Raw genomic sequence first — 27,232 nt, forward strand, 5'->3', positions numbered from 1 at the left:
CCTTCTTGCCTGTAAGGTCTCTTTTGAGAAGTCAGCTGATAGCCTTATGGGTACTCCTTTGTAGGTAACTGTCTTCTTTTCTCTCCCTTTTAAAATTCTTTCCTTACCTTTAATCTTGGGTAATGTCATTATGATGTGCCTTGGTATGTGCTTCCTTGGGTCCAACTTCTTTGGGACTCTCTGAGCTTCCTGGACTTCCTGCAAGTCTATTCCTTTGCCAGATTAGGGAAGTTCTCCATTATTTTTTGAAATAAGTTTTCCACTTCTTGGTCTTTCTCTTTTCCTTCTGGCACTCCTATGATTCAGATGTTAGAGCGTTTAAAGTTGTCTCAAAGATCCTAAGCCTCTCCTCATTTTTTTGAATTCTTGTTTCTTCATTCTATCCTGGTTGAATATTTATTTCTTTGTTCTGCTCCAAATCACTGATTTGAGTCCCAGTTTCCTTCTCTTCACTGCTGGTTCCCTATATATTTTTATTCATTTCACTTTGCATAGCCTGCACTTTTTCCTCCATTTTTTTTTTACCACACTCAACCATTTCTGTGAGCATCCTGATTACCAGTGTCTTGAACTCTGCATCTGATAGGTTGGCTATTTCTTCATCACTTAGTTATATTTTTTTATGTAGCTTTGATGTGTTCTTTCATTTGGGCCGTATTTTTTTTTGTCTTGGTGCAGCTATTACATTTTAAGGGGTGGGGCCTTAGGTATTCACCAGGGTGGGACAACTTTCTTTGCTGTGTTGTGGTGCTGTCTGAGAGGGAACAATGCTGCCTGCTCCACTCTCAGTCAGCTTTCAGTAATTTTCCCCAATACCCACAAACAAATTGGGCCCTTCTAGAGTTGATTCCCAGGTAGGTGGGTTTATGTACATTCTAGGGCCCTGTGGGTCTCTCCATCAAACTCTCCTGTGAGGCTGGGAGTTTCTCCTGCCGCCTCAACCCTCACAGATTTTTACAGCTGAAGGTTTTTGAGGCTTTATGTCCCTGCATTGGAACCCGGGGTTGCATGGTCTGTCTCACTCCCCAGGAATTCTTCCCTGTTATCTGTACTCAAATGTGGGACCACCCCATCCGTCAGCTTCCACCTTGCTGCCCATTCTCTCCAGCCCATTTCTACCCCTCCTACCAGTATGAATGAATGTTTCTTCTTTAACTCCTTGGTTGTAAGACTTCCATACAGTTCAATTTTCTGGCAGTTCTGGTTATTTTTTGTTTTTAAATTTGTTGTCCTTCTTTTGGTTGTTCAAGGAAGCAAAGTGTATCTACCTATGCATCCATGAAAGGCAAGGGCCTACATCTAAGATTACTCTATCCAGTAAAGCTCTCAGTTAGAATGGAAGGGCAGAGAGAGTGCTTCCCAAATAAGGTCAAGTTAAAGGAGTTCATCATCACCAAGCCCTTATTATATGAAATGTTAAAAGGACTTATCTAAGGAAAAGAAGATCAAAACCATAAACAGTAAAATGACAACAAACAACTATCAACAACCAAACCTAAACACACACACACACACACACACACAAACTAAGCAAACAACTGGAACAGGAATGGAATCAGAGAAATGGAGACCACACAGAGGGTTATCAGTGGGGAGGAGGAGGGGGGTTAATGGGGGAAAAAGAGCAGGGGATAAGAAGCATAACTGGTAGGTACAGAATAGATAGGAGGTGGTTAAGAACAGTATAGGAAATGGTCTCCAAGGAACTGGTATGTACAGCCCGTGGACATGAACTAAGGGGGGAGGGATGCTGGTAGAAGGGATGGTGCAAGGCAAAGGGGAATAAAGGGGAGAGAAAATGGGACAACTGTAATAGCACAATCAATAAAACATACTTAAAAAAAAGAAAGAAAATGAACCCATGATTCTCTAGCCTTATGTTATGAATTAGAAATATAGTGTGAGCCAAAGGTGCAATTTTAAACTTCCTCCTAGCCACATTTAAAAAGTTGAAAAGAAATAGGCATAATTCATATTATTATATTTTATGTAACTCAGTATATCCAAAATATTATCATTTCAACATGTAATCAGTATTTGAAAAATTACTAATAAATTTTTTTACATTCTTTATACCACATCTTCAAAATGCAGTGTGTAGTTTATACATACACGTATCCCCATTCAGACACTAAGTTTTCACTGGAAATAACTGATCTGTAGTTAGATTTAATAAAGTTTATAGTTGAAAAGATAAATCCACTAGTTATTGAATACTTAAAAGTTTTTCAATAACTGAATCAAGTATCAGTTTTCAATTTGAATTTAAATTAAAAAAAAATAAAGATTCATGAGCCACATTTTAAGTTTTAAAGAGGTACATGTGGATAGTGGCTACCATACTGGACAGAGCAGATCTAGGCTGTAAGCATCACATAGTCAGGGACTTAGTTGTCTTATTCACCCAAGAGACAGCATAAAATATAAGTGCTCAATAAATATTTGGGGAATGGAGGGAAGAAGGAGACAGATTTAAACCAACCTATTATAACTTTGCTTGCCATTCTTCCTTTTATTATAGTCAACTCATTTGGTATGCTAAAAAAGAAAAAGAGCCCTGGTTGTTGTGGCTAAGTGGATTGAGAGCCAGCCTGCAATGCAAGGGGTTGCTAGTTTGATTCCCTGTCAGGGCACATGCTTGAGTTGCAGACCATGTCCTTGGTAGGGCGTGCACAAGAGGCAACCACACACTGATGCTTCTCTCTGTCTCTTTCTCCCTCCCTTCCCCTCTAAAACTGAATAAATAAAAAATCTTAAAAAGGAAAAAAAGTAAAAGAGCCCTGGCTGGTGTGGCTCAGAAAAAAAAATACATGCATTCATAATGCCATTTAAAAATAATAATCTTCTTCATGGGATGATAGGAAATAAATTCATTATTGGAAAACTGGTCACTAAGGAGAAAATCAAGCATTGATTCTGGCATTCTTATACGAACTCAAGTGCTGGTTAACCAAAATATAGATAACAGAAAGTGTTTTCTTTTTAGAAAGATTTCAACTAGTAGTTGAAAAAAATCATGAAATTAGAATATCAACATTTTGCAATCCCAGTCAATTAATGTATTTAGGCACTGAACATCAACGGCTGGACACATCCCAAAAGGAGAATCAGCCATAAATAGTATGCCTCATGACACATCCCCTATAGCCTTTCCAAAAATATTGAATCTGAAACTCAATAAACCTCTGAATTTGTGTGAAGGAAATTCAAGACAGAAAAAAGTTGCCATAGGGGAATTAGCAAAATCTAGACTATGGGAAACTATACACATAAAATACAAAGAAAAGAAAGAGGCAAGAGGAAGACTATAGATTAAGAAAAACTTAAAAGACACATCAAACAAAACAAGGCAAGGCTAAACTGTAGTGTCTAGGGATATATCCTTTGGTAATAAAAGTATAAAGAAATGCAAAATGTCTTGGCAGGTGTGCCTCAGTGGAATGTGTGTCGTCATTCAAAAGGTCATGCCAGTCTGATTCCTGGTCAGGGCATACGCCTGGGTTGTGGGCCAGGACCCTGGTTAAGGGTGTGCAAGAGGCAACTGATTAATGTTTCTCTCACACATCAATGTTTCTCTCTCTCTCTTTCTCCTTCCCCACTCCTCTCTCTAAAAATAAATGAATACAATCTTAAAAAAAATAAATGCAAGATGACTGCTACAGAAGTTAGAAAAATGGTTACCTTTAGCAGGGATAGAAGGCAAATTTGACTGGGGTGGAGTATATATGGAACACAGTGCCTAGCAAGGTTTTAATCCTTGCCCTGGGCCATGGTTGCAAGATCATCTGTCATATTCATACCAATTAAGCTATAAAACTTTTCTTACTATGCAGAAAAAAAAATATTTGTTACAACAAGGATATATAATTTTGCAAATTAAAAAAGGGAGATAGGTGGGGAAATTGGGTGAAGGTGGTCAGATAGTACAAACTTATGATTATAAGATGAATAAATTTTAGAAATCTAATGTATAGCATGGTGACTGTAATATTTCACTGTATATTTGAAAGTTGCTAAGAGAGTAGACCTTAAAAGTTCTCATCACAAGGAACAAAACTGTGACTATGTAAGGTGATCGATGTTAACCTGAAATTATTGTGGTAATCATTTCATAATGTGAGGTCTGGCTGAAAATGTCCAGCCATTGTTAATATAACAAAAATGGTTTGCCCAACATTCATGTAACTTGGCAGCCAAGGAGAGTGGACTGGAATGCACATGTGTGAACAATGATGACTTCACTGTACTAGTCAGTGGATGCCATTCAGTGAGCATGTGTACTCTGTGCATCACATTCAAAATGAGTAAGTAGAGCAACAAATCTGCATCAAATTTTGTGTTAAACTTGAACATTCCCCCATGGGAGCTATTCAGGAGATACAGAAGGCTGCAGCTATGGGCAACAGGTGGTTGCAGCTTCATCACAACAATATACCCGCTCATGCATCATGTCTTGTGCAGAGTTTTTGGGCAAAACATCAAATCACCCAGGTAACTCAGCCCCTCTACAGCCCAGCTTTGGTGTCCTGTAACTTCTGGCTTTTCCCCAAACTAAAATCACCTTTGAAAGGCAAGAGATTTCAGACCATCGATGAGATTCAGGAAAATACAACAGGGCAGCTGATGGCAATTGGGAGAACTGTGTGAGGTCCCAAGGCGCCTACTTTGAAGGGGACTGAGGTATCATTGTCCTATGTACAATATTTCTTGTATCTTATATCTTCTTCAGTATATGTTTCTATTTTTCATAGCGTGTGGCTGGATACTTTCTGGACAGGTCTTGTATATATATATATATATATATATATATATATATATATATATCTCAAATCATTACATTGTGTTCCTTATATAATGTTAAATGTCAACTATATCTCAATAAAACAGGGGAATGGTATTAGGTTAGTAAAATGACTCAACCTTTCTGAAGAATATTTGCAATATGCAACAAAATTTTTAAAATAGGCATATTTTAAACTTTGCTATAGTAATTGTATATCTAGGAAACTATTTTAAGGAAATAATCAAAGATGTCAGCAATCCCTGGCCGGTGTGGCTCAGCTGGTTGAGCATTGTCCTGTAAACTAACAGATCTCAGGTTTAACTCCTGGTCAGGGCACATGTTAAGGCTGCAGGTTCACCCGGTAAGGGCACATGCAAGAGGCAACCAGTCTATGTTTCTCTCTCACATCAGTGTTTCTCTCCTTTTCTCTCTTCCTTCTGTCCCCTCCAAAATCAATGGGCATGTCCCCAGGTGAGGATTAAAAATAAAGATGCCAACAAAAGTTTTTATTTCAACTATATTTAAAATACTAAATACTTAAATGCCCAGTATTACAAGAATTAAATAAATGATATATCAATATGATGAGCACCATTGCTTTTTAAAAATATTTCATGAAAAGAAATGATTCTTACAATGCAATGGTAAGATAAAAGAAATAACCAATACGTAAATGCACAGAAACAAACAGTGGAGGAAAATGTATCAAAATATTAGTGATTGAGTAATTTTTATTTTCTTTCTATAGTTTTTCTATGGCTACCTAGTTGTTGTTTTTTAAATATTTACTTATTTTTAGAGAGAGGGGATGAGAGGGAGGAAGAGAGGGAGAGAAACATCAGTGTGTGGTTGCCTCTTGCATGCCCTCTACTGGGGACCTGGCCGGCAACCCAGGCATGTGCCCTGACTAGGAATCAAACCCAGGACCCTTTGGTTCATAGACTAGCACTCAATCCACTGAGCCACATCAGCCAGAGGGTTAGTTTTTTTTATATATCCTATTCATATTTTGTAATCATATTTCAGTCTTTAAAAATAGAGGGGATTTATATAACAAAACATATGTGGAAATTTAAGATGAGTATAACAGTTTGTTCTACCACCTTCTCTGGCTTACATTCCTCTTTCCTTCCCTCATCCTAAAAAACATCCTAAATCTCATTCCTGCTAATTCATGGTATAAAGTTTAGGGAGGGAAACAAGTAATTACTGAAAAAATATGCCAGTCCCTGGCCTACAGGCTTGATATACACATGATCTCATTGCTCCTTTAACAAGGAACATTAGAGTCTAATAGAGAATGCCCTGAACTCACAATACCCTTAAAACATTAAACAAAATGAAAAAATTACCGCATTTTGCCATGTATAATGCACACCCACATTTTTGTGTGCCTTATTCACAGGATTCTACTTGTACTCATGGTATGTAATCATTATACCCATGTATAATGTGCATCCTTATTTTACCTTCAAAAATTTGGGTAAGAAAGTACACACCATACACAGCAAAATATGATAGGTACCCACTCTACAATTTAATTAAAAGTATGATCACTGCAGCATTGTAATATTAGCAAAAAAAGCAAACAGAAATAAACTAAATGTCTAACAATAGTTGGCATTATTAATTATTATACCCTTAAAATAATGTTATAGATGAATGTTTGTTGGCATAGAAAAATAGAGTGTCAGTTTTTTAAGTTACAGTTATCCCATTCTGTTTTAAATATATGAGTATATGCATATACACATAGGTCTGGAAGTATAACCATGATCTAATGATATTTTTCTCCTGGCTATAGGATTAAGGGTGTTTTGAAATATTTTCTTTTTGCTCACCTGCATAGGATAATTCTTTTTTTTTAAGAGAGATTTTTTAAAGATTTTATTTATTTATTTTTAGAGAGGGAAGGAAGGGAGAAAAAGAGAGAGAGAAACATCAATGCGTGGTTGCTGGGGGCCATGGCCTGCAACCCAGGCATGTGCCCTGACTGGGAATCGAACCTGCGACACTTTGGTTTGTAGCCCGCGTTCAATTCATTGAGCTATGCCAGGCAGGGCGGATAATTCTTTCATAATACATATACATTGCTTATTGGGGATTAAATAGAAGAGGTACTTCCTTAAAGCCAAGCTGTATTCTCTCACCACCTTCTACGGTAAATTTTGTCAAGGGAACCAGAATTCCTATTTCCACAGTGTAAATACTTATTATGTAGCAGTAATCAGGACAACTGCTCCAGCTAACTGACTGCAAGTCTTCAGTCTGAATAACTTGTACAGGCGGAAGGCTGTCAGAAGAGGGCACCACTGGTCACTGAGAACACTGCTTCCCAATTACTACAGCAGTGCTGTGCAGACTTGCCTGGGTCATAAACTCAGTTGTCCAGTTAGGAGAAAGGAAAAAGAAAAAAAAAAATTCCTGAACACCTACCTTTATATGAGTATGGGGTTACACACTATTTTTTTTATTAGATGATTTTTTGTCTCTAACAATCCTGTTAGCTATTATAATTCTCATTTTACAAATGAGCAAATTAAGGTCTAAAAAGTTTAAATAATGAACTCAAAGTCATACCATCAAGTAGGAGGGCCAGAATGAAATCTACATTTTTATCACTGGAAAGCCTGAACTCTTTATACTACACTGTGGCTCCCACCAAACAGCTGATTCATGCAACTGTAATCTTAATTAATTAAAAATAATCTCACCTTGTTGGCAACAGCATTAACACTTGGCCGGGCATCAAATATAAAGATTTTATGAGACTGAGCATTGGAGTCCATGATGGCTTGAAGGTATTTTTCATCTTCTTTGCTTCGCTTCCCACTCACTCCTACCATGGGCTGGCTGCATCGAGTGATTGTGGCTTGACTTTCTGGATGAATCCATGATAAAACCTAAACAGGGGGAAATGGAGACACACCCTTTATATAGTCCTCTGTTTATAATCCTTCTCAAAAACATTGCTGTATGAAATTCTGCTTTCTAACTTATTCCAAGGCCTAGCCATGAAAAGGTATATGAGGCTGCTATAAAACATCATCACCTTTCTTTCAAGCAACTCCTAGATGTAGAAAGCTTGGTCTAATTCTTTAATCAGATATCATTTTATAAAAGTCATTGACTATTGGTAAGTGTTGTCTCCAGAAAACCTACATTAAAGGGGGACTAAGTAAGCCCCATTTTTAAAGTTTTATTACTGTATCAGCAAAACTGTCCAACTATAAAGTCTTTAGAATCTATTAATTTAGTGCATAAACTTTGAGCTAATCTTTCTAGAACACAGTGATTCATCAAGATTTTGTAAAGATTTCTTCTTCCTAGAATTTAAAGGAAACAGAACTTACTGCCATGGCTAAAGAACTTGTAAAGAAATTGTTGATAACACATGGAACCAACATTGTTTTCACATTAAGAATCACATGATTTCATGGACTTCTCTGATACCAGGGCAGACTCTCCAGACACTTCTTTAATCAAAGTCATTCCCCCAGTTTTAATTTTATTAAATAACTCATTCTCTAATATCCCCATAAAAGGCCCACTGCTGTAGCTGTTTCTATCCTGCATCCATTCTCCCACTCGTTTATCTAAACGGCATTTACAAAGTCTCATCAAAGCTTCATACTCACTGGGATTCGGCCCCTTGATCTGAAGGATGCCACTCTCTTTAATTCTTCATCAGGAATATTTGCTGGCACAACCAGGAGGGCAGGGTATGTATCACAAAGGTCATATCGTTCATTTATCTTTGTTATTCTCCAGCTTTCATTTGGAATTCCCTATATGGGAAAAACATAAAGCAAATTACTACCTTACTAAAATATCACTGGACATCAGAAGAGAAGCTTATTCAGCCTCTCTCATTTCCACTCTCCAGCTCTTCAGTAGCTGCAACAGTTACGATCTGCCTATGGGGACCAGCCTACTAGAATAAGACATTCTAAGGTAGTGATATGTGTTTTTTGACATTCAACTTTATGTTAATAGATTCATTAAGTCATTAAATACTGACTGTGTGCTGGGTCTGTGTTAAGCATATCCAATGGGAAGGAAGAAAACAGTGAGATTGCAAATAATCCCTGTCTTAAAAAAGAAGAGGCTCATTCCGTTTCATTGGATTAATTTTGTTGCCATTCATCTATTCAAAGGAATTTAAGAGGGCAGGCACCAAGTGTCTACCACAATGCTGTATACATATTTATTACTTCCATATTAGAAAAGCAAGTAACAGAAGCAAAACCAAAAAGACAAAAGAAATACTCAAAACATTTAAAAAACACATTGATTATTTAGCTCTCAATGGGTCCTTCAATATTTACTACATATATAACTAGGGCACTACTCTACATACAGGATTATCTTGACCCTTAAAGTTCTCCAGAAAATAAAGCCATTATATGAAATGGTTGGAATTATGTTTATATTTCTTTTTAAATTTTATGACCTCTGACAACTCATATCATCACAGACAAGAAACCAAATTATAGTAAAACATACATTTACTGAGCACTAACTACGTGCAAGCACAATGGCAGCAGCCTTTTTACACACACACACAAAGGCATAGAGAGTGTGCACAGAATGCTATCATCTGCTTAAGAAATAATATGCATTCCTTCACAAGCTTTGCAGGCATAAAATCTCTGGAGTGATATATAGGTAACCAGTAACAATATTTCCTAAAGGGAGATGAACTGGGATGGCACAGGCATAAGGACAGCCTAGAAGGTAACCTACCTTTCAATATACCCTTGTGTACTTTTTGAATTTTATGCAGAGTGCAAGTATTACCACTTTCAACTTTTTCAATTTTTTTAAAAAAAGGAATACTCTGATGCTTTATCTCTAGTCTTAAGGTTTATATTAAGAGATTGTCTTCATTTTCTTCCATAATATACATAAAATATATATATATTTTTTATTTATATATATTTATTTATTTTTAGAAAGGGAAGGGAGGGAGAAAGAGAGAGAGAGAGAGAAACATCAATGTGTGGTTGCTGGGGGCCGTGGCCTGCAACCCAGGCATGTGCCCTGACTGGGAATCGAACCTGCAATACTTTGGTTTGTAGCCTGTACTCAATCCACTGAGCTACGCCAGCCAGGGCAAAGTATATATTTTTTTAAAAATCAAATCTTCTAACTACAAACACAGTGCCTTCTCCGTTAGACTTTGGCTTGGCTTATTCAGAGACAAGTCAAGTATCTAACTGTACAAAAAAGTCAACGAATTAACGCAGAGTTCAATGCTCTCTTCTGACTGCCACATTTCCTAATATCATAATTATTTTTCTGTAGGGGCATAGTTGTCCATTTACTCTTACTTCTTCTTTTTAATAATAACTTATTATTGTTGTGTCTCTGGACACAGTTGTCTCATCTGCCTTCTAAAGTTCTATGCTGAATGCTACTAGAACAGAACAGCAATTTCTGCCCAGATTTCCAAAGAATATTCCTTGTTTTTACAATTCTTAAAACATTTGTTAGATTTGTTGCTTGTTTTCCCAGCTAATTTTGATATTGGATTTTTGGATTAGCAAAAACCTTACAATGTCACTTGTAAACTCTTGGTTTTCATTGATCAATTTTTTAAAATATTCTGCTTCATATTTTGCTAGTAGATGGTTTTATAACTAAATGAAAAATTTTACTTACCACATGTGATTAAATGAGAAGTATCATAATTAAAATGCAGTGTTTGAAATCTAAATATAAAGTCACAGCTTAATGATTTTCATATCTGAAGTCTAGGATAATTTGGATATCAAATCTAATGATTACTAAGAAACAATGCGCTTGCACTTAAATTCTCAAAAAAAGCACAATGGATATGTAGAACATTAAAAATAAAGACTATTTTAGGTAGAGTTTAAGTATTACAGAATAGGGACTCTTTTGGTAAGTAGTGTATTGATGAAGAACAAGGAGAAGCACACACTCACTATGACAGATTTCAAGTATGGATTCAGCTATATCTCTTACTGTAGTATATTAAATCATATTAATACGCATTCAAATATTAAAACAACCCACCTTAGTCATGATATCAGATTTAATTTGTTAACATTTTATTTATTTATTTATTTTTAGAGAGGGAAGGGGGAGAGAGAGAGAGAGAGAGAGAGAAACATCAATGTGCAGTTGCTGGGGGTTCTGGCCTGCAACCCAGGAATGTACCCTGGCTGGGAATCGAACCTGGGACACTTTGGTTCCCAGCCCGCACTCAACCCACTGAGCTAGCTACGCCAGCCAGGATTAATTTGTTAACATTTTATATAAAAGTGTAAAGTGTATCCTCTTTGAATATGTAAAACTTTCCATTTTATGTGGAGCTGCATTATAAACAGAACTACTAAAATGTTTCTCAGAATTAAATTACAGGGTTCCCAAAAGAGGGAATTTGACTAAATAATTTTAATGACATATAAGAATATTAAAGTATAAATGTATTTACCATATTATTTAAAAATTATTAAACTTTTAAAAAATGAACTCATTTACCTATAAAATCTTAGATAAGGAAAGATTCATTAAAGATCATTGGCAGAGTCTGAAAAGTAAGTTAAAGAAACTGAAAGGGCCCTGGCTGGTGTGGCTCAGTGGATTAACCACCTGCCTGGGAACCAAAGGGTCACTGGTTCAATTCCCAGTCAGGGCACATTCCTGGGTCATGGGCCAGGTCCCCAGTAGGGGGTGTATGAGAGGCAACCACATACTGATGTTTCCCTCCCTCTCTTTCTCCTTCATTTCTCCTCTCTCTAAAAATAAATAAAATCTTCTTAAAAAAAAAAAAAAAGAAAGAAAGAAAAAAGAAAAGAAAAGAAACTGAAAGGAAACCCCAAACTCAAGACTAGCCTCCATTTAAACACACACACACAACTGTATAAAGCTGTTTACTTCTACCCATAAAATTTTTGTTGTGATATAAAGGATACAATATATTAAAATTAAAAGATAAAAGTGCATACCTGCCTTCTATATTCTAAAACAGGGTCATATACTTTCCATCCGTTTTCAGGGAATATTTCTTTGTATTCAAAAGCAAAAAGAGGCTAAAAAAAGTAAACAGCTAAGAGTTAATAGCTAAACAGACATTTGAGGAGGTAATGAATCAGAAATGCATCCTTATCAAATCCATTGGTATCCTTTTTTAATATTGCTCTTCTAGCTTTTATTTTTATAATTTTAAAATCTTACTTTTTTTCATATATTTCAAACACGCAGAAAAATACAGAGGTCTACCACCAAGATTTATTAAATGTTAACATGTTCCCATATTCCTTCCAGATATCATTGGCAGCTGTTCTAGGTATACTTCTAAATAATGAAAGACATTTCGTAAAAAGGTATCTTCTAATATAATTAATTAGTTTGACATCACAGATACCAAGAGTTAAACAGCTTTGAAGTTTATGTTACATTTTCTAAATCATACTAAATAAACTTTTTAAATATTTTGGGGTATGTAATCTGTGTACAAAAAAAATTAACTTATGCGGACAGAATGGCAGGAACCTATTAGTGAAAAGCATTCAAACTAGAATACTGATTCCACATTTTACTCCCTACTAACTAGATATGCCCTTGAGTCAATTACTTATCTCTTCCTGGATTTAACTTTAAAATTGGAACAAATAATATTTACCACCATAGAGCTATTGTGGAAGTTAAATTATATGACACAAATGAGAAAGCCTAACACTGCTGACAACACATTGTAGGAATTCCCTTTTAAAGTTACCTGCCCTCTTAAAGTTGCTACAGTGTTAACTCCAACTTAGAAAGGAGATTTCAAACCCCAATAAACCTACATATAGCTTTTCATCATGGATACAACCTGGGTAGAAAGAGCATATAATTACAGAGTGTCAGTACATAGGAATGGACCTTCAAAATCATCTAGTCCAGCTTCCTCATCTTATGCCTAAAAAATTTGTTTGTTTGTTTTTTTCTTCACACATGAGGGGATCTTGTGTGCTGTTTAGAAATCTGGGTTGTTTCAGAAAATGAATTACAAAGATAAACTGAGGTGTGCTGAGGAAACGCTTTCTCACAGTTACCACATCACAGTGTGGTATGATCTTGTAAACTGGAAAGATTCGTGTGGAACCTGACTGAACATCCATTTGTAAGACACAGAGCAAATAACAGCTTAACAGGTGATCCCTGCAGCGAGCTGAATGGTATTCCCCAAAACTCATGTCTACCCAGAACCTCAGATTATGCTAAAATCTTAATTATACACCTGGTTAAATAGCAAAGCAGGATTGTAAATGTAGAGATTCTAGAAGCCTAGACAAGCTTCTTTAAATTACATCAATAATTATAATACAGATTTTCAAAAATAAGAAGCATCTTACCAGATTATTAGAGACAGGAAATGCATATTTCATTAGATTCTCAAATATGGATCGTCTCGTTCGCCCCTCAGGTTTATGAGCAAACCGTAAATTTCGAATATCCTAGAAAGATTCAGGATCCAAGTCATCTATCATTGTTTACTTTTTATTTAATGAACAAATAAGGTAACTTGGAACTATCTTGTAAAATGTTAAGATCTGTGACTCTGTGATACAAAAATAAACCAGACATCTCTCCCGAAGGCAAGGAAATCACGAAACCTTACTGAGAGAAATAAAAAGAAACATGAGGCACTCCAATACAAGCAGAGTCAGAGGACAGGAAGTTCCCCATTGCTTATGGACTCAAGACAGGTCAACGAAAGAGGGCACTGGAGATTAGAGATACTTTATCTGAAGCTTAATATCATGACTGAGACATACTACTAGTATATGTCCCTTACCTGGGGAAGCCAATTTCTGTCATTAATTTCTCTATTAAAAACCTGATTAATTGTTGCTATAGTTCTTCATGCCCATTAGGCCTGGTAATTGTTTTCCCACTTCAGATCTCCTCCCAGGACTCAATTCCACTGGATCTCCTCTTTGTGAGTCTCCTGCTACTACACTGATCCGAACTCTGCCTAAAGGCCTCCTTCCACTCCATGTCCAAGTTTTTCAACCACCTACTGCCAGATTAGACTCAACAGTTTGGTTGGTATCAGCCAGGCTCTGCAGTCATATCTAAAGACTCAGGTTCCCTTCCATCATTTGTCCTCAAAAACTTTTTCTATGTTTAGTCTGAATGTAGATATTCATGTTCTAGTTTACTGATGTGTTAATAGCACTGATAAAAATTTAGGGCTAAGAATAATTTCAAAACCTCATTTTATGTAAGTGTTTTAATCTAGGCAGGACTCAAAACAGCTTTATTATACCCTATTCTACAAAATCAAACAGGGACACCCCACTACAATGTACCTATTGTACATGAAAAATGGAACATTTCACTACAAATCTGACCCAAAACTAGGATGCTAGCTCTACCCTCCTTTAAAACAAACACATGCAGGAACCTAAACTGACACCTTGTTTTTCCTCAGAAATATCTTTAAAGATATTGAAAAGCACTCTGTTAACCACAGAGCTCTCTCTACCTACCACAGCACAAGCCCTACAAATGTCTGGCCTTGTTAATGGTCTTGTTTCATGAAAAAAAAATCATACCTAAAATGATCACGGTTTCATAGTCAACCTCTTTCATTTTCTCTTTCAGTCTATGCTCTATTTACTTTTACACTACAAAAATGTGATCAGAAGACGATGTGCTGGACCCATGGTTGACAGTTATTACACTCTTAGAGCCATTCTGAATACAATGGAAAAGCAAAAAGAAACGGTTAACTCAGTCATTAGCTTTAAAAATAGATTCACAAAACTTCCAAGATTAATGTAGGAAGGTAGCTGGAAAGTTAGGCATGATCTGCTTTGGCAGATCAGCAGAAGAAAGGAAAAGGGCAATCTACAAAGAAATGAGATGTGAGCAGGTGTTAATTAGGCCACAGAGAGTAGAAGAGTGGCCTGCAGAAGTGGCACATGGTATTCAATATATACAACTGGATGTTAAAATTGTAACAATCTGAGTTTCATTCAAATATTGATGCATTTAACAAATGCCAGTTAGATGAAGCAACAGGGAGGGTCAGTAATGTCAGGTCTGCCCCATCACTGCTTCAGAAGCAGAAGAGAAAAAGCAGATGATGTTGACTGTATCCTAACCAGTTCTTCTACTACAAAGTGCAATGCCTCAGCTGCGCAGGTCCTTTTGTTTCTGATAGGCAAACTAAAGGTAATAATGTCTATAATGCCTATTTCAGTACTTTTATGAGGCTCAACATGAAATAATGAAAGTGAAAGTACTTTTTATTGAGTCCAAAAGAATTCAAGCCTAGTTCATGATAGATCAGGTTTTTATGACCCCTAAATGTTTTTTTTCCTATGAAAATAATATTTCTAGTGCAAATCCATTTGATTTTTGGAAACCAGTTTCTAAAGTAGGGGCTAATTAATAGAAAGCTTTCCAAACTAAATAAAATTTAATGCATATTATGAAATTTACCTTGCACACAGTCTCTAGTCCATAAGAGTTTTCACCTCGACTAGAAGCACCGCCAATTTTTTCTACTCTACTTATCACACCAAGAGACGCATCTAGAACAAATGGGGGATCCTAAAGGAAGGAAAGAAAAAAATAACCTGAGCAATCAACAGATACTGTACAACTATAGGTGAGAAAAACCTTAATTAGTAATGATTTAATTAAAACTTATCCAACATGACTAAAGCTGTATGCAAACAACAGAGATGTACATACGTGAATCCCACCCAACAAGTCTTACCCGTTCCATGCTTTTGAAATATAACCTGTAATTTGTCACAGTCAGGGTTCCTCGGACAGCACCAGTGAATGGACATATGTAAGTTACATCTTTGGCTGAAAAGGCAAAGAGTCCACAATTATTTACTATATATTGTACACTATTAAAAATGGCACTCTGATCTTTTCACAAATAAAATTCAATAGAATTCTGATTGCTATACAATTCATGCTAAAAAATCACAGAACTGTGATTCAAAGTAAACACAGAAGCCAAACCCAAGCTTCCAACCATGCATTAATCTGGGGAAGAAACCTGAAATAATTAGGAAGGACTGAAGAGGCAGATGACACCCCCTTACCCTGAGACAGAACAGAAGGAGACCAACATCGCCACTACCCCTGTTGGATAAAACAGATGCGGCTGTTGGAGTTGTGGCTGAGGGGTGATGGTAAAGGTGGTTAGCAACAGGAAACATCTCATGTCAGTCACCAGTCATCCTGTTAGAGTTTCAAGATCACCTCACCAATTTATTGGTCTTCTGGCTACAGTCTAGTCTATCAACGTGCCTCTAAAAGTACAGTATCTGAACCACGTAATAGCAGAAACTTCTGACTTGATTATATTTATGCAGAAATATTATAGGGAAGAAGTGCATTTGAAATGTAATTTCTTAGAAAAATAATAGTGTAATAAGAGGGTAGTATATTCCTGACCAAGCAGCTGATGTCCAACTACAGGAAAATAATCACAAGCCTTGTTTTATTAAATGATATAGGATAAATCTACACAGCACTAGGCCTTTTATTTAATTTTTTAAGTTTTTATTTATTTTTAAAAAAAGAGGAAGGGAAGAAGAAAGAGAGGAAGAAAAACATTAACTTGTGAGAGAAATGTCAATTGGTTGCCTCTTATACGTGCCCTGACTAGGGAGTGAAGCTGTAACCCAGGCATGTGCCCTTAACTGGGAATCGAACCAGAAAACTTTCGACCTTTCACTTTGTGGGATGATACCCAACCAAGTCACACCAGTCAGGGCAGCATTAGACTTTTAAAAACACACATTAACTCAGATACCACTGCCTCCAAATAATATTTAATATGGTAAAGCTCATAATGCCTGATACAAAGTTTTTTAATATCTTAAAATATTCATAAATCCCTGCAATGTCATTATTGTAGCAAATCAGCAAATAGATATCTTCATTGTTCCAAGGAATTAAGGCACAATTAGGAGCAAAAAATTCCTAAGAACCTTAAAAGAGGCTTCTGGGAAAACTTAAAATGCATTTAATAAGGTATTGCAACTTCCTGACTTTGCTTTTTAGTTACCACTTTGAAGAAACAATTGCTTTGTAAGGAATTTGAAATGAGAATGATTTTCTAACAAACATTTCTAACCTTCAAAATAGTTCCCTTGGGAATGTTCAAGTATGAGCAACATTTTTAAAATTATCATTTCTAATGAATGTTTCATTTAAAGGGAAGCTTTTAAAATTAAATAAACTCATCATTACAAAAAGATACACAAACCTGCCTTGCATACATTTTCTCATCCTTATGAATTTTTACCTCAACTAGGAAAGCTGCCTGTTACTAAAATCATTTCTGTATTTCTTCTAGAGCCAGTTTTCTCATTCACACAAGAAAATCAGTCTTACCACTCTATGTTTCAATACAGAACATGTGCCTCTTTGTCCAGTGTTTTAGTTATACCTTCACTTTCATTTTAAAATCATAAGATAACATACATGAAAGTGACTCCAAAATTAAAAGTATTATACAAGGGTTTCTACCTACACTACTATTGTCATTAGGCTCTGTTTTGTTCTGTTTGCTTTACCCTTACCCCTTGGGCTGGGAGCAGCTTGGTCACTCTGAAGTCAAAGCTTATGCTTAGCAGGGTTTGAGTGGGAGGGAGACTGTTGGGAACTGCCTTGACTGGTATCAGAAGCTGAAACTGGCCGGTGACCCACTCATCAGGAGACTGTGAGTAGGTATAGACAAATGACAATAATAACAACCAGAGCAAATGACAATAATAATAATAACCAGCAATGATAGCCTAGCACTTCAGAGTGTATAAAGTACCTTCCACCTGAGTACCTCTTTTTATCTTCATAAAAACCCTTAAATATAAGACCTGGAGTTAGCTACAATTTTTAGATGAGAATACTAGGGCTCAGAGAAGTAAAAACAAACTGCCTAATGTTTCAGAACCAATAACTGCTAAGATTAAGACTCTTTGGATCTACCATTTAAGTCTTGAATCCATTTTGAATATATTCTTGTGTGTAATGTCAGAAGGTGGTCTAGTTTCACTTTTCTGCACGTATCTGTCCAATTTTCCCAACACCATTTATTGAATAAACTTAGACCCAAAATCATAAAAATCTTAAAAGAAGACATAGGGGGCAATAATCTCAGATGTAGCTCATAGCAGCATTTAATCAGTTATATCTCCTTAAGCAAGAGAAGCAAAAGAAAAAATAAATAAATGGGACTACATTGAACTAAAAACTTTTTGCACAGCAAAGGGAAACATCAACAAAATAAAAAGACAACCCACAATATGGGAGAACATATTCACTGATACATCTGATAAGGGATTAATTTCCAAAATTCATAAAGAACTTACTAAACTCAACACCAAAAAAACCCCAAAACAAAACAAAAAAACCCCACAATTAAAAAATGGGCAAAGGATCCGAACAGACACTTCTTCAAAGAGGCCATTCAGATGGCCAATAGACTGTATGAAAAGATGCTCAAACTCACTAATTATCAGAGAAATGCAAATTAAAACCACAATGAGATATCAGTTCACACTTGTCAGAATGGCCATCATCAATAAATCAACAAGTGCTGGCAAGAATGCGGAGACAGGGGAACACTTCTGCACTGTTGGTGGGAATGCAGACTGGAACAACCACTGTGGAAAGCAGCATGGAAATACCACAAAAAATTAAAAATGGAACTGCCTTTCGATCCTGTGACCCTACTTCTGGGAATCTATCTGAAGGAACCTAAAACACTACTTTGAAAGAACATAAGCAGCACTATGTTTGTTGCAGCATTACTAACAATAGCCAAGATATGAAAGCAGCCCAAGTGTCCATCAACAGATGAGTGGATAAAGCAACTATGGGACATTTACACAACGGAATACCACTTGGTTGTAAAAAAGAAGAAAATTTTACCCTTTGCAACAGTATGAATGGACCTGGAAACATTATGCTTAGTGAAATAAGCCAGTCAGATACAGACAAATACCATATGATTTCACTCATATGTGGCATCTAATGAACAAACTGAACTAACAAACAAAATATAGATAGACTCACAAACAGAGAGCAGGATGACAGCTAAGGGCCAGGGGAGGGGGAGGGTAGAAGGTGGAGGGATTGAGGAAAAAGGACTTGTGGACATGGATAACAGTGTGGTGATTGTGGGGTGGGTATAAGGGGACTAAATGGTAACGGGAAAAAATGCAATTAAAAATAAATTTAAAAAAGATTAAGATTTGAATGTAGTTTCTCTAAGTACAAATTCAAATCACCACATCGTGCAAAAAAGCTGCTAAGTAGCATACAGTCTGTAGCCTGTGTCAAAAGATGCAACGTTGCATGTGGTGCTACCTCTACTGCTAATGTGCCCCACCATAGCACCTGAGACTGTTACTTCTCTAAAGCATTGCTGATGTTCCTAACACTACTCTAACTTTTATAGAAAACATCTAAGCCACAGATTTACATTAGACCAACTAAAAATCAAACATCTTTCCTACATAAATTAATATATTCAATGTTACTCTAGCCTTGTACTTTAATATATTAAATTTTTCACAATAAGTCTATACAGATGATTCTGAATCAGAATACTTAATATATTATATATTCCTCTGAATTTGCAGTACTAATACTGCCTATTGATACCATAAGAGCTCAGAGTTACTAATCCTCTCAAATTTTCACTGAGTTCACAGAGGAAGAATCCATAATAATTTCTATGAGGCAGACCATAATAGCCTTAACAATTCGTATCTATAAGGATATAAAATAGATAAAATAAATGAAACATTTGAGAACATAGTCTGTGCAGGCAAAGAGTCACAAAAGCATACTCTAGTACAGAGAAGAGAAAATCCATTCAGCTATAGAGAAGGCTCAAGGAACACAGGCATGTAAGCTGTGCTCCAACAACTGGTACCCTTTAGATGGGTAGAGATGGTAAGGCAGCACTCGATGCAGAGAAAGAACCTAATCCAATACACAGAAGTGGGAAGTAAAGTACTTGTTTGGATAGAGGTAAGTATATATTCTGGTTCTCTATAATTTATATTGTATCACACTGTCTCACTCCTCAGTTTCCCTCCCAGTTCCTTTTCTGTCATATAATTATAAAATGTTTACCAAAGCTATGATCTTGGCCTTCTCACTCCATATGCTCTCTGGGTTATTTTCTTCCTCTCATTTTTCAACTAATATCCATTTTCTGATGGTTTCAAAATATGGGCTTCAAACCCTGGTCTGTCTCCTAAGCTCCTAAGACATCTCTCCTAGATATCTGCATTTGAAGTTTCCTATAGGTACCTGAAATTAAATTTACATAAATATGATACCAAGGGCTCATAAACATTGAGAAGAAACGATTAATTCAAGAAATTCTTAAAGACTGACTCCTCTGGATCTGATAACCGATTGGATGTCAGAGTTTAGAAAAAAGCAGTCTTCGTATGATTAGCAGATTTCTGCCTTGAGTGAATGGACAGTTGTCTTTAATATTAACCCAGAGAGAGAATAAAAACAGGAGTAAATTTAGGGATAATTTAGATGTTGGTTATGAGGGCTATATATAAAATATCCAAGGGTATGTGTCTAAGATGTGGGCATTTATTTATATGCATTAGAAGCTGATATTAGTAACAACAAATTCTGGAGTCATCAGTAAATATATGGTAAATAAAGCTACTAATTTAGATATGATCAACTAAAAAGAACATACAGGAGGGAAAAGGGAAATGGGTCAAGGATGAAGTCCCAAAGGGAGTCATGCTATTTAAAAAGAGGAGCCAAAAGAAGAGACTGAGTGGTAAATTGAAATTCTTTCATAAGGCCATTTATCAAAGTGGCAAAAGAATGTGCTTTAGGTTCAGATGAGGGAAAAAATTTGTCACAATGTTAGCTATAACTTATCTACCTAGGTAATCATCCTATGCTTTAGTTTCTTCATCTACTAAATGGGATTAATATCTTCTCAGATGACTACTGTGAGGATGATTAAATTAGACAGTAAGCACACAATAACTATTGTTGTTATATAATATCCAAATACTGATAATATGTACTGCCTAACTCAGTAAGCAGTTCATCAGAATAAGAGCTTAGGGTGTATATGAGGCTGAGTAGGGGGAACAAGGGGACTGTGGGGATATTCAGTCAGGAGCAAAGAGTCAGAAGAGACAAATACCACAAAGTATAAACGAACTAAATGTAATGTACACAACAATAACCTATTTGGGTGCAGTTTCTCCCTTTGGTTTGCTTAGTTTTGCACAAGGGAATGACATCTGACCAGGGAAAAATAAGCATTTACTAAGTCCTTTTAAAATTCTGATTGATAATAAAATAAAAGGTGGTTTTACTTTGGCTAAGAAACCATGTATTTACTTTATTCTATTATATTACTTTATATTCTCCTATTCTATTATTGTATATTATATTGTAAAAGCTATAAGTATTTAAAAGTAAAAGCATGAAGACAAAAATATAATTCAAATGTTTATATCTAGTTTCCAGACTATATATGCTGATACTTGGTTTTGTGGGCTGGAAGAAGAAAGGCACCCACATGCCAATGGCTTGCTTTGCAATGGAGATGAAATATTTTCATCCAAAAATTGACATCAGTTTATTCAGAGGAGGAAAAAATAAGGAAAAGAGAGAGAATGTGTTTTGTTTTGTTTTTTTAATTTTCTTTTCTTTTTTTTTAAGATTTTATTTGTTTATTGTTAGAGGGGAAGGGAGGGAGATAGACAGAGAGAGAGAGAAACATCAATGTGTGGCTGCTGGGGGTTATGGCCTGCAACCCAGGCACATACCCTGGCTGGGAATCGAACCTGGGACACTTTGGTTCCCAGTCCGCGCTCAATCCACTGAGCTACGCCAGCCAGGGCGAGAGAATGTGTTTTTAAGAAAAATTACATGTACAAAGTAACAATTCAATGTTTTCACCTAGGCAACCCAGTATCTTACTGTGGTAATTCAAAATAATGAAGTTTGCTTTCACAGAATTCAGAAACGGTTAAAAAATAAAGCTACCTACTTTCAACAAAAGTAAAGCAAACCAGAAATAACAGAATATTTGATTTGTATGTTTCCCTGCAGTCCAAATACAAACAAAACCAACAAGTCTAGACCTAGGCTTAAGAACACACTAACTGCTGGGAAGGCCGGCAGAACGAGCACTGCCAGACAGGAGGGGCCTCGGACAGCCTGTTCTCTGTCTATCGAGAGGGCTGAACAGTCTGCACAGTCAGAAAGGAGAAGGAAATTGAACAAAAAATACCATTACAGACCCATGTCTTTAATATTTTCTCCTGGAAGCAAGGGCGGTTCTTCCATTTCTGCTAATTTGTTAGACTCTCTCAGGACCTGGATTGGAAAATGGAGGAGGGGCAAGAAAAGAAATATTTTTTACTCAAAGGTTAATTTTTCACTCAAATTTCAACTGAATATGCTTCCTCTTACATAAAGTTATTATATTACAACACTATATCAAATTATAAAAACTGCAATCTTGACATATATAACAATGTGAAGTTGCTATTTTTCTACAAAGCATTTACCAAGTGCTTACTTAGTAAAAGATACTATATATAAACACTTTACACATTTTCTCGTTGAATTCTATAACAGCCTTATAAGGGTAGGTGTTATCCTCAATCCTAGAAGAGGACAAAAAGGCTAGAAGTGACAATTTGTTCAAGGTCACATAGCTAAAACGTGTCAGAATCTAGATTTGAATTATAGTTTTTAGTGGACTAGAAAGCCCATTTTCTTTCCAGTAAGCCATGCCTAAAGGCCTTACTTAGTGCATTTAAACTCAAAGTAAATCAAGTTCTTATGTAGATTTAGCGTTTATAGAATTTGGAAATGATGTTGATAAAGAATCTTGTTGAAAAAGAGATATTTAAATTAATTAAAATCATGATCAACAATGTTACTGAGTAGTCACCTTATGAAAGATGCTACACTGGATTGCAAGAATGTAAAGATAAACAGTTTTCTAATGCAGTTACAACTCAGAGAAGACACACACATACACAAACACACACAAAGTGGGTCACATGTCAAATACATCCCCTAGCTACTACAAGCCTCCCCACTCCATCCCTTTCACTCCCAAATAATAAACTTCATTATTATTAACAATTCTTTACTTCCCATTAATTCCTAAACATTCTGGAATCTGGCCTAATCCTGTGCAGGAGCTGCTTTCTCCCCAATAAATTCCTCATCATTAAAGATAATGGACATTTTAGTCTTTATTTTTATCTGTTTGTTACTTTTGACACTATCTGCACACGAGCTTGGCTAAACATCTCTGGCCATTCTTTTTCAATGACCTTTACATTCTCTTTCCTTAACCTTCCCTGTCCCTCAGAGGTTTGTCCATTTTTCATTTAGTCACTTCCTGATGATTTCATACTTCATCTATGACTTCAACTACTTTCAATCTACATTGACAGTGGAGATTTTTCTTGGACTCTACTTTCATGCCTCCAGGTGACTAATGTTCCTCCCCATCTAAATGTCCCACAGATACCTTGAACTCAGCAGATCTCAAATTGACCTGTCTTCGATACTTAGCAAGTAGCACTACCATCCATTTTGTTGTCTAAACCAGTTCTGGGGGAGGGCCAAGCAGTAGTCTCTGTGAGTAGATGCAAGCCTCCTATTTCAACCTTGATTTGTTTCATCAGACTGAAAACCAAGAGCACTAAAATAAATGACTCTCAAACACTTTTTTAATCCTCACAGGATATGTTTATTGATCTTAGAGAGAGGAAGGGAGAGGTGAGAGGAGAGAGAGGGTAGCAGTAGGGAGAGAGGAGGAAAGAGAGAAAAACATCAATCAGTGGCCTCCCATATATATCAGAAACAGAGGGACTGAACCACAACCTAGGTATGTGCCCTGACCAGGGATCAAACCCACAATTTTTTGGTGTACAGGACGATGCTCCAACCAACTGAGCCACAGGTCAGAGCAGCAAACATTTTTTAAAAGCTTTTGACTTTCATTTTCTTCAACCCAAAAGTAGACTTGAGAGTTCTCAATAGAAGGTATAAAAGGAAGAAAACACAAAGTACTGAATATTAACTGCCTTAAAAGACCTTCTGTAGGCTCTCAAACTGGGTTAGATGTCTCCTATGCATGAACTCCAATATGGCACTTACCACCCACTTTAGCTGCCTGTCTGACTTCTTCCCAACCAGACTCCTAGAGAAGAGGTACCTCATCTTGTCCACTTTTGAATACTCAGTGAAAATTGAATATTCAAACAGGAGCCATATGTGCTATTTTTAATGGTCTAGAAGCCACATTTTAAAAAGTAAACACAGGTAAAATTGATTTTAACATATTTTATTTAATCCAGTAAGTCAAAAGCACTGTCATAAAAGTGTAATAAATATTTTAGAAGTATTAATGAAGACTTCTGGCCAAGATGGAGGCGTAGATAGATAGGTTTCACTTCCTCACACAGCCAAAAGAAAGACAACAACCAATTTAAAAACAAAAACAACCAGAACTGCCAGAAAATTTAACTGTATGGAAGTCCAACAACCAAGAGTTAAAGAAGAAACATTCCTCCAGATTGGTAGGAGGGGCGGAGATGGGCAGCCGAGGTGGAGAAGACTCATGGCGAGGTGGCAGCAGGTGGCCCAGGCAGTCCCACATTCGTGTGTGGATAAACAGGGAAGTACAACTGGGGAGCGAGACAGACCATGCAACACAGGGCTTCAATGCAGGGAAATAAAGCCTCAAAACCTTCAGCTATAAGAAGCTGTGAGGGTTGTGGTGGCAAAAGAAATTTCCAGTCTCACACAGGAGAGTCCGTTGGAGGGGCCCATGGGGTCCTAGAATGTATACAAACCCACACACCCAGAATCAGCACCTGAAAGGTGCAATTTGCTTGTGGGTAGTGGGGGAAGTGACTGACAATAGGCTGGGAGCCAAGCAAGTGGCATAGTTCCCTCTCTGATGCCTTCCCCACAACAGCGACACAAGACAGGGAAGTGGGTTGGCCTACCCTGGCGAATACCCAATGTTCCACCCGTTAGAATGTAACAGGTGTATTGAAACAAAGAAATATGACCCAAGTAAAAAAACAGATAAAAATTCCAAAAATAGAACTATTCGATGAAGAGATAGCTAACCTATCAGATGCAGAGTTCAAAACACTGGTAATTAGAATGCTCACAGAAATGGTTGAGGATGGTTGCAAAATAAAGGAAAAAGTGAAGGCTATGAAAAGTGAAATAAAGGAAAATGTACAGGGAACTAACAGTAATGGGAAGGAAACCAGGACTCAAATCAATGATTTGGAAAGAAGGAAGAATAAACATTCAACTAGAACAAAATGAAGAAATAAGAATTCAAAAAAATGAGGAGAGGCTTAGAAACTCTCGGACAACTTTAAACGTTTCAACTACTGAATCACAGGGGTACCAGAAGGAGAAGAAGAAGAGCAGGAAACTGAAAACTTATTTGAAAAAATAATGAAGGAGAACTTCCCCAGTCTGATGAAAGAAACAGACTTCCAAGAAGTTCAGAGAATCCCAAAGAAGTTGGACCCAAGGAAGCATACACCAAGACACATCATAATGACATTACCCAAAATTAAAGATAAGAAGAGAATCTTAAAAGCAGGGAGAGAAAAGAACACAGTTACTTACAAAGGAGTACCCATAAGACTATCAGCTGACTTCTCAAAAGAAACCTTACAGGCAAGAAGGGGCTGAAAAGAAGTATTTAAAACCACAAAAAGCAAGGACCTACATACAAGATTACTCTATCCAGCAAAACTATCATTTAGAATGGAAGGGCAGATGAAGTGCTTCCCAAATAAGGTCAAGTTAAAGGAGTTCATCATCACCAAGCCTTTATTACATGAAATGTTAAAGGGATTTATCTAAGAAAAAGAAGATCAAAACTATGAACAGTAAAATGACAACAAAATCACAATTATCAACAACTGAACCTTAAAAACAAAAACAAACTAAGCAAACCAGTAGAACAGGAATAAAATCACAGAAATGGAGATCACATGGAGGATCTTCAGTGGGGAGGAGGAGAATGAGGGGAAAGGGTACAGGGAATAAGGAACATAAATAGTAGGTACAAAATAGACTGGGGAGGTTAAGAATAGTATGGGAGATGGAGAAGCCCAAGAACTTATATGTATGACCTGTGAACATGAACTAAGGTGGAGGAATGCTGGAGCAGGGGGGTTGCAGGGTAAAGGTGGATAAGAGGCAGAAAAAAATGGGACAACTGTAATAGCATAATCAATAAAATACACTTAAAAATAAAAAATAGAAATTTTTGGTGCACAGCAAAGCCTTAAGTTATTATATCTTCATAACCCTACTATAGCCAAAAGAACAAAAAGAAGAGGAAAAGAAGAGAAAAAAGAAAGAAAAAGACTTACTGTCGCCACACTAACTTGTGAGTCTTAATTTCATCATTTATATCATGATAATATTAAAATCTATATCTATAGGTTTGTAAGTATGAAATGAGATAGCTGCAACATAAAGGGATCTGCAAAATGCTATTAAATGTAAGAAATACCCACTAATCACTCATTAATAACTGAAGCAGCAACAGAAGTTTTTCACTATCTCTTCTCACAATGGTCTATTCACACGGTGGTTTGTGTTTCTGTTGTAAAGTAAATAGGAATTAATGATACCTTACAAATGTCTGACTTGCATTAATCTCATAACAATAAACATGTCTCCATTATGTCCTAAATAAAATATTAGATATACTAAATAAAATACACAGGCATTAATATTTGAGACAGCATGTCATAAAAAGAACCATAAACCTAACTCTTGAACTACTGACTTCTAGCTTTAGCTACAGAATAGAGAGCATCCTATTCTAAAGAAAGCAAGATCAGGAATGATGTCAGTGTCATGGCAGCGTAAGATAGCCCTCATTTTTGTTGCCCTTTAACTTCTAAAATTTGGCATCTATCTATGAGCAAAAGGGCCTCCATGGGAGCAGCACCATATGCCAAGGGACCCAGGAGGAGTCTCACCCACTAGTGCATTAGGTACTAGACAGATAGACCCTGGGAAGGGCTGTGGAACCAGCAGGAGTCTGCGAACTGACTCCAACTTCTCTTGGCCACAGCACCTGGATAACACTGACTTGGGTATACACTTATAGATGAGAAAGCATTCATAGAAATCCAGGTTTCTACAGAAGTTCCAGCACTCTGCTGGAGCAAAAACTATATATGTTTGGATGCATCAAAGTGGATAAGAGGAAGTTTGCCAGCATCACCTTTACCCATAAGGCAGCACATGTTAGAGAAAGAGGAAGTTGGGGATCCCTCCTATGAAGGAAAGGGGAGAGCAGTGAGTGAGCACTCAATTCCACCGGCTGTGGCGCTGCTACTAAAGAAACCCTACTCTTGCCCACAGCAC

General features: G+C 36.6%; 1 protein-coding gene across 5 annotated transcripts in view; it reads right to left on the bottom strand.

The window, feature by feature from the left end:
* Positions 1-27,232, bottom strand: part of MTMR2 (myotubularin related protein 2) — a 113,723-nt gene that overhangs the window by 17,773 nt on the left and 68,718 nt on the right. For 3 of the 5 annotated variants that reach the window (XM_028517611.2, XM_028517610.2, XM_036028657.1), the window contains 7 exons: positions 22,087-22,162; positions 15,531-15,625; positions 15,251-15,361; positions 13,153-13,254; positions 11,761-11,844; positions 8,422-8,571; positions 7,498-7,686 (listed from right to left, as the gene is read on the bottom strand). In XM_028517611.2, coding sequence (XP_028373412.1) covers positions 7,498-7,686; positions 8,422-8,571; positions 11,761-11,844; positions 13,153-13,254; positions 15,251-15,361; positions 15,531-15,625; positions 22,087-22,132 — 777 coding nt within the window. In that variant the 5' untranslated portion in view covers positions 22,133-22,162. The remainder of the gene's footprint in view (positions 1-7,497; positions 7,687-8,421; positions 8,572-11,760; positions 11,845-13,152; positions 13,255-15,250; positions 15,362-15,530; positions 15,626-22,086; positions 22,163-27,232) is intronic. The other 2 variants (XM_036028656.1, XM_036028658.1) reach the window with 2 other exon arrangements.

This window comes from Phyllostomus discolor, chromosome 6, assembly GCF_004126475.2.
Source record: "Phyllostomus discolor isolate MPI-MPIP mPhyDis1 chromosome 6, mPhyDis1.pri.v3, whole genome shotgun sequence".
In the NCBI taxonomy this organism is placed as follows: domain Eukaryota; kingdom Metazoa; phylum Chordata; class Mammalia; order Chiroptera; family Phyllostomidae; genus Phyllostomus; species Phyllostomus discolor.